This window comes from Cyclopterus lumpus, chromosome 8 (genome assembly GCF_009769545.1).
Source record: "Cyclopterus lumpus isolate fCycLum1 chromosome 8, fCycLum1.pri, whole genome shotgun sequence".
Classification (NCBI taxonomy): domain Eukaryota; kingdom Metazoa; phylum Chordata; class Actinopteri; order Perciformes; family Cyclopteridae; genus Cyclopterus; species Cyclopterus lumpus.
In genome coordinates, this window is record NC_046973.1 from 11109421 (window position 1) to 11118106 (window position 8686).

General features: G+C 43.0%; 1 protein-coding gene across 1 annotated transcript; it reads left to right on the forward strand.

Annotated features, from left to right (window-relative positions):
* The first annotated feature begins 2960 nt into the window (after nt 1-2960).
* On the forward strand, nt 2961-8418 carry atp5mc1 (ATP synthase membrane subunit c locus 1). The gene is made up of 5 exons (XM_034539829.1): nt 2961-3086; nt 4522-4569; nt 5606-5686; nt 6241-6419; nt 7845-8418. The coding sequence occupies exons 2-5, from the start codon at nt 4531-4533 to the stop codon at nt 7957-7959; spliced, it is 414 nt and encodes a 137-aa protein (XP_034395720.1). The 5' UTR covers nt 2961-3086; nt 4522-4530; the 3' UTR covers nt 7960-8418.
* The last annotated feature ends 268 nt before the right edge of the window (nt 8419-8686 follow it).

Genomic DNA, 8686 nt, shown 5'->3' on the forward strand with positions numbered 1-8686 from the left:
GCATGTTACAGGCAGAAATTGACACGTGTTGCAGGCTTTCGTAGGAAACCGCACAAAAAACTAAATTTTCATGAGATTTGTATGAAGACACATTCACATCAGAAGCATCCAAGGGTTCTCATTCTCTTCTGTTCTAATTTTGTCCACATAATTGGTGGAGATTGGTTTGTTTATTTTGTCGGATGCGCTAAAGGATTAGAAATGAATAAGCAATGTGCAAAAGATTCAATGACGACTGTCAAGATGATTAAATATTCATGTTTGTTCCTTCATGTTATTGTATAAAAGTGAATAACTTTTTTTTGGTCTATTCTGATTTTCAGCAGATAAGAATTACACTGCCATGCTGATGCAGTCAGCAGGCAAAAAAAGGGTAGAGTGGGCTTTTGCTTGTGAATTATGTTCCGGTGTCAGTTAATTTTTAATGAAATAGAAATTGCCTATTTAAAGGCCATTTAATTGTGAATTTCATAATGGCTGGCTTGAACATATTTCCCAAAATAGTCATGAAATATTGAACAATATTTATTAGAATTTTTTTATGTCTTAATCCTAATTTAATGATTTCTTTTAAATGTTGGCAGCCTTAGACTTCTGTAGAGGAGATAAGAGAATAGACATTTCTTAAGCATCCCAATAAAACTTTTCTCCTTAAGATAGGAAGTATAGTGTCTCTTCCTCCAAGGCTGTCGACATGTGAAGGTTAAAGAAAAAGGTTTAATCAAACTTTATCATAGTACCATATAAAATGTCCACTTTAATGTTTGTTTTACCTCTTAACAGAAGGTGCATGCTAGAAAATAATGTATTTTTTACTCCGCTACAGTTATTTGACCATTGGGTAGCGCTGTCAGCTATGAAACAGCTTCCTTCCAACTTCCTGCTGCGGCCTACATCTGTCTGTCCGTCTCTCATTGGGTTCACTGTAATCAGCCTCCAAGTGCACCGTAATGACAGAACATTGCATCCTCATTCATTCTGTGCGTACATCCTGCTTCCACAACACTTATTTCATAACAGTGTAGTCCTGGCAACGGGGACGCTGGCGAAACTTAACGCCGCTCCGTCTAGGACTGTTTTTATTTGGGGGTTTTTCTACCTTTTTTACAATTTAACATTCATTTAAATTATTTTAAATTTTGTTTAACAGTGTAGCCATTCTTCTGACTTAATTATTCTGCAGGTCTTGGATTGTTTTTTGTTTCGTGGTTGCCGTTGGCTCCTGCTCTCCACCGCTGCGATCTGGTCGGCTGGCGTTGGCCGACTCCCTGCTCCATGCTGTTGCTCTGAGGCTGGTCGCCTCTCAGCGGTCCTGGTGCTCCAGTGGTCCGGTCCGTGGTTGGCGATTGCGTCCTCCCCGGCTGATATGGTTCTGCAGTGTTCCGCCTCGCAGCTCCTTGGGCTCAACAGCTTCTCTGCTCCTCCGTTCGTCTCGGCCATCGGGGCGCTCGGACTCCTTCGTCAGCCCCGTTGCATCCACAGAGCCTCCCGCGGAGGGTTTGTTTGCTCCTGGCCTGATCGCTCCACGCTTTCCATCCCCTCCCTCTGGTCGGCCGAGTGCATCGCTGCAGCTCGTCATCACAACAACAGTCCCCAAGAGCGAGATGGTGGCAACGAAATTAGGAACTGTTACAGCTCCCCCACCACCACCCTCTACTCTTCCTGCTGACTCCACTCCCCAAAACCGGACTGGTACACTCCAAGATGTCGTCCTTTTATGCAGTTCTTTGGTTCCCCTATTTTAGTTTGTCTGTTCTGCTTTATTTTGTATTTCTAATTTTCTATTCCTCTATTGTGTTCATTGCCTATATGGCATTGTCTTCTTTGCCTCATGTATTTTCTGAAATGTTTACTTGTATTGATGTTATGTTTTTACCTTGCTTCTATGTAGAGCACTTTGTAACCCCTGTTTTTAAAGGTGCTATATAAATAAATGTATTATTATTATTAAATTAAATTAAATTAAATTATGTTTATTTTGTATAGCCCAATATTACAAATTTGCCTCAGAGGGCTTTACAATCTGTACACATACGACATCGCTGTCCCAGGACTTCACATCGGATCAGGAAAAACTCCCCCAAAAAACCTTTCACAGGGAAAAAAGGGAAGAAACCTTCAGGAGAGCAACAGAGCAGGATCCCTCTCCCCAGATGGACAGAAGCAATATATGTCATGTGTACAGAATGAACAGCATTACAGAGTTACATAAACACATTACATGAATATGACAATGTATGAATGGACCTCCAATCCATGAAACAGAAGGAGTATTATTATCTGCAGCAGGGGAATCATATCATTCATCGCGAGTGAGTGAGAGTTAGGACCGTCTGTTTCTGCCCACAACTAATCTCACATCCTGCTGAATAATATGTTGGGTGCCCAGTTAGGGCTGCATACTCAAGGACTTCTAAAATGTAGTCTTTGTCTTTAAGTCTACCTGAATTTAGCTTCTCTAATGCATGTTTTAATGAGTAATTACTACATGTTGTCAATTGAGGCGAATTGTGGACGTATAGGTTGGCCAAATACAATTTATATGATACAACAAAACAATATTAGAAACAAATCAATGTTACATACCTTTGTAGATAGTGTTCAATGCAAAACCATTGCTGACTTTAAGGACACCCTTCTTGTGGGGAGCTAATAAAGAGGCGGGACTTCCCACAGACCAACCAATCGGTACATAGGACACTGGATGTGGTTTGAAAGGTTGCTTTGTGGTTGCTCCCAAGCTTCTCCTGCTGTAAAGCGGCTCCCCTCTTGTCAACTCGTCAATCCGGCAACACTGTCCAATAGAATTAATGAACGTTCGTTTAGTCCCGCCCTAATAAACCTCCTGACTAATCAAAAACAATGTACTTAAATAACGCTCTATCCGGTTGGCTAAAGTGACCGATATGACATGGAGTAGAGCCAATTATGTACGAAGGAGGTTTGGCGTCAACCAATGGGCGTTTAGGACGTAGACGCCGATCTTATAAAGTACAAGGTGACACTTTGTCTCATCCTACATTCACTGACTGCCGCTGTGTGGGAAAGCCGCTAATCCAGGACCCTTCGAAAGCCGCAACAAACCGGTAATATTTGCTTTTCATATCTCCTGCACTTTAAGTACACCCATGTTGTAAATGCTCTCGCGTCTCGCATGCGTGTCCTCAGAAAACGCTTGTGAAGCTTGCTGTCATTGCTAGCATTCGGTAGCTGGCAAGCTAGGTCGGCCATTGAATGAACTGGTCCCTAGAAATGACTTCTGAGTCCGTCAGTGCGCGTGCTCTTGGTTTGCCTGTGCGACCGGCAATGGAGCAGAAGTGAGGCGAGGAGTACGTGTCGGCCATCCGTCGTGGTTGTTGTAACGTTACAAGCAGCTGGTCTCTCTCACGCCCTCAGCGCGGCCAAGCTGCGTTGACTAGACTCTTGAATGTAAAATGTCTGACACGGCGGGCCTACCGTGCTCCGAATCAACCCGCCGCTACAAGGACGTCCCCCGTGGGGGAGCCGCGGTGTCACGTCACACCTTGTCATTGCAACACGGTTCAGGTTGACTGTATCTGGGTGGTGCACCGTGTCTGCTTTAAAGGCCCAATGTCTGTGGCTTTTTTTTGACCTTCAAGTCTGTAGACTGGTTAGCTTAGCATAGCTCATTGCGCTAACCCTCCCCTACGAGGGCTGTCAACCGGACTCTGATATGCAGACAGGTGACACAGTCGTGCGGGCTAACCTTGGAATTAAATGACTCGTAACGAAGTTGTGGCGAATTGCTGACCCCCAGCCTACACCTGTTGGAGCACAACTTTCCAGCAGAAATGCCCTCCAGGTTTCAGATAATGTCCTCCTGCATTTGGGGAGCGTTAACGCCACTCATTCCCCAGCATGTGTGGATATTCAGCGGTTTATCTCGAGTTGATCCTGTTCTGTAGACCATGCGCTGGGATTAGGCTTTAGGGTGGCTCTTCTCGATCCACTTGGTGCTGCACTTGACCTTTGCAAAGAGATTCCCTCCAGTGTTCTCTTTTTTTGTTTGTTTCTTTTTACCTTGCAACTGCTTTATTTCATAGACTTGCATGCGTTGGTAACCCAGATGAGTGTACCCTTTGACCCTGAGCTGTGAACCTACGGTAACGTCACAAGCTGTCAGAACTGCAGGTCAATGAAGAACAAACAATGGTACCGAGCTGAAGCCTGCTATTTAATCCCAGTTCTTTCAGACTCTACGAGGCTGTGCAATTTCTTTTTTAGATTCCCCCAAAAGTCACCTGAGTTCTAACAAAGTAGAAATACCCACACAGGTCGATTTTATTGCTCACATCTTGACATTGAGATGACTTAACAAGAATTGTAGATTATCGGTTTCAATATGTATAATGCAACTTGTCTGTCCCCCTTAACACCCGGCGGCGGCTTTTGCTGGCTCTGTAGTCGCATGTTCCTGAATCTGCTGCTTGATCATCTGCAAATGGCCACTTGTGCATGAGAACGCTGACTTTGAATGTAAATTGTTCCTTCTCTCTCCAGCTCCCAGCCATGTATGCCTGCGCCAAGTTCGTCACTTCTCCAGCTGTGGTACGTTGGTAACTTACTTTGTTGGCAATAATGTGCTTAAGACATGTAACGGTGCTTGTGAGCATCAGCAGTTAATTGCAGCTACATGTGGTTGTCCTGTTGATTGACTTCAGTGAAGAAAGGTGTCAAACAACCTGTGGAAAGGGGAAATGTAAAATTCCGGTGGCATGACCATAGATCACTGCAGCACATTGAGTTCCATGGCTGCGTGAGCTTTTGGCATCCTTGTTTGATTTCAAGGACACAGTAGTTGGGAATCGCAGTCACGTCTCGCCCATGCTCTTTATAACGGTCGCACAGTCGATGGCATTTCCACGTCAGCTGACCCTCCAGCATGTAGGTCATCTGTCATGGAGGTGTTGTGGAGGACAATGTTCCACATTTACATGCTGTTTAGCAGGAGAGGGAGAAAATCGCCACAGAGTTGAGTAGCTATACTGTAGTTCTATTGGTGAGCTAAGTGGCTAATGAAATGCTTTCAATCCGTCCTGCTCACTGCTCTGCACATTTTCCTGCTTTGAGCAAACTAAAAGCATAGATTAAAGGTGCCATGGTAGAGTCTGTATCGACTCTGGGTATAGCTGCCCTGTGTTAAACTTGACATTTTGCAACAGGTGAATAGTTTGACTTAATTTTATCATTCATAATATTGCACACTTGTAAGGATTTTGTCAGATTTTTAGAACAGCTATATCATTTTTATCCAGCTGTTCATTTAATATGTTATGTTTTACATTTATTTCATTTGATGTCTTGTTACCCACAACTCTGTCTGACTAAACTGTTAATGTCCTCATATCAGTTGACATCTTATCTCATGTACTGACAAGTAGCAGACTTTCAATTGTACTCTGGCCCTCAATCTACTTTACACTGCAGTTGATCCTTTTCCCAAAAATGCCATAATGTAATGCAATTTTCTCTGTCAGTTCAAAGTGAATTATTCAGATGTTTAGTTTTGGTCTTTGCAGTAGAGAAATGTTTTAAGATTGACAAATTGTTGAAGCGGTGCTAACACGGTTTTGTCTGCCTGTAGCTGCGTGGGGGGTCCAGAGTCCTCGCCCGGCCGGTCTCAGTCTCCCTCTTCAACAGACCTGAAGCCACAGCGGAGCAGCAGGTCAGTCCTTTGACCTTTCCCAAGTTTTAAATGGCCTAGGCCACCTTCTCGGTCCACCAGACCTGGGTTTGTGTGTATGGACGGCTAATGTCCATCTAATATGTTGCACTCGTCACTTGTTTTGCAATGTTGATGTTTTTGGCAATAACTACCTCAGTACTAATGTATAGGGGAATAAAAATCTCACTGGATATTTTATTGTCATTTCAACCCACATCAGCATGAGAACTGGGAACTGAAAATATTATTACAATAATTTATTTCCCAATCTTTTGAATTGTGTCATTTTATGCTAATCAATTTAGGTCAACAGCATAATAAGATAAGAAAAGGTTTATACTGACTTTGGAATCTTTTTTCCCATGATTGTGGTGGAAAACTTCATCTTGATACCAGCTGCTACAATAAAACCACAAAAAATAACCGCCATCGCTCATCAGCAGCACAAACATGATTGTGGTCTTTCTAGATGAATGCATAAACTGCATTAAAGTCATCCCTCCATACATCAGTGGCATTTACTGTAGCGGTTTCTCCTTCCTCCCCTCTCCAAGGCCCTGTTGCCTGTCAGCCAGTCTGGAGTCCTGAGCCGCTCCTTCCAGACCAGCGCCATCTCCCGGGACATCGACACCGCCGCCAAGTTCATTGGCGCTGGCGCTGCCACTGTGGGTGTGGCCGGCTCAGGAGCTGGAATCGGAACAGTGTTCGGCAGCCTCATTATCGGCTACGCCAGGTAAAGTTGTAACTCGAGCTGTCAAAACTGTCTGTCTAAATCTAACATTTTGACACAATGTCAGCGTAGCTTCGCGTTTAACTTACTCATGTTGAGAGAACACTGAATGATTTTAATAACTTGGTTTCGCTTGTCGACGCCGTCTGACCAGAAACGCATCCCAGAACTGCTCAGACGCACAGTTCACTCGCCATTGCGGCTATTCAAAGTTTTAAGAACTATAAATAATCCTTTGCCTGTAAATGCTTCAGAACGTGACTTACCGACACAGGTTTTATTCCCCAAGAATCTGAGGCCCTGAGCCGTGACAGCGTGGTTCCCCTGTACTTGTATACGCATGTAGACCGACTGTTGCCTGTCAATTAGGACATGCAAGAGGCGTGGTGTTATTAGTCGGCCTGTCTAACAACTTTGCGTTTATAAATCCACAGGTGATTGGCAGGCAAAGGGCTCCAATTTCCTTTGGTAACAAGATTAGTGATAACTTAACCATATTAACAAAGTTCAACTTTATAATAACTTGATATTTTGTGTGCATAGATTAAAAATAAAACTATATTTTAGTAGTTATGGTTTGGTAGGATTTGAAAAGTAATTTCAAACAATGTGTACATCTCCAGAATGTTCCTCAAATGACAGAAGTAGTTTGACCATCTGGAGAATGCATTTGTTGGATGTGTATCAATATTCCGATTGACAGAAGTCAGTCTTCTGATTGCAGCACATAAGTTAAATGCTTAGTTAGAATACAGACTCAAAACTGGGAAACTACTAGCCTGGCTCTATCCAAAGGTATCGAAGTAAGCCTACAAATGCACCTAAAGGTCACCAATTAACATGCCTTTTCTCTGTACAATGTTTATACTAAGCTAATGTAACCGGCGGCTGGCTCTAGATGCACATTTACCTTACAGATGTGAGCTCATCAAACTGTAAAGAAATGGAAGGGACAAGAAATGGGGACAAACTAATGTGCAAGTTTTCCCAAAATGTTCTATTTACATAAGACATTTAAAAGTTAATGCGAGTTTCAAGGCGCATCATTTCCAATTTATTCATATTTCCCCAGTTCATAGGCCTTTTCAGACCTGATCCAAAAGCACACAGAAAACCTGCATGTATAAATCAAAAGATGTGGCCCAAAAGGGAGTCACAACTAGTTTCCCCAATCAAAGTGTAGATGTGGGCAAACTAAAATGGAGAGCAACCTTTTTTGAGGCAACCCTCATCTTGCCTCAAAGAGCACTAGTGTGTATTATCCCTAGATTAAATCTTGATTTTAATCGTGTGTCTAAAATGCCGCTCGTTTGGCAATGCGGATTGATTTTCAATTCCGTGTTTGCATACATAATTCTCAAGACCTTTTTGTTGTGGGAAGTTCCCATTTAATCTGCTGTGTATTCTGACCGTGCACCTCCTCCACAGGAACCCCTCCCTGAAGCAGCAGCTCTTCTCCTACGCCATCCTGGGCTTTGCTCTGTCTGAGGCTATGGGTCTCTTCTGTCTGATGGTGGCATTCCTCATCCTCTTTGCCATGTAAAACCCAGAACAAGCCGCCCCGCCCCCGTTCCCATCACTTACCCCCTTCTTCCCGGTCTACTTTTCCTTTCCACTTTCTCCCTGCCTCTCTTCCTTCCACCTGGAGGGGGTGGTGGGGGGGGGGTTCCAGAACGGTAACTCTGAATGAGCTGATGAGCCATTCACATCTGAGGTTAACAAACCATCGTGTTTTTTTTTTTTTTTTTGTTCCTACGCTTATTTTTGTTTTTCAAAAGTTTTGTAAGACCTCACTTCAGTTGACATCTGTCCAAAATAAATGGTTGGGATAACTAAAATCTGTCTGCAGTGTTTTGTTGTTTTTAATGTTATTTCAAAGAAAATTAAATAGTCAAAGGTTCCTCTTTGACATACTGTAAAACAATATTTACAGCATGGATGCATGTGATCAACTGTGGCAAAAGAATATCTGTATATCCTGAATAAAATTACCTTTGCTATATTTCACTGATATGGGTACTATCTGATTCATGGAGCAATCAAGTGAGGGCAAATGTGAAGGATGATGGGTCAAAACTGGGGGGGAAATCTCAATTGAAAGTCAAGGGGACTTGATGAGAGCAGGTGGGTTTTAAGGACACAGCAGTTAATTTAGGGTTAATACCTTATTCTTAAACTACAAATATGTGAAATAGATCTGTTTCCCCAACATACCATAACTTGATCATGCAGAAAAATAAATGTCTCATTTCCAGCCACACCAGACTACA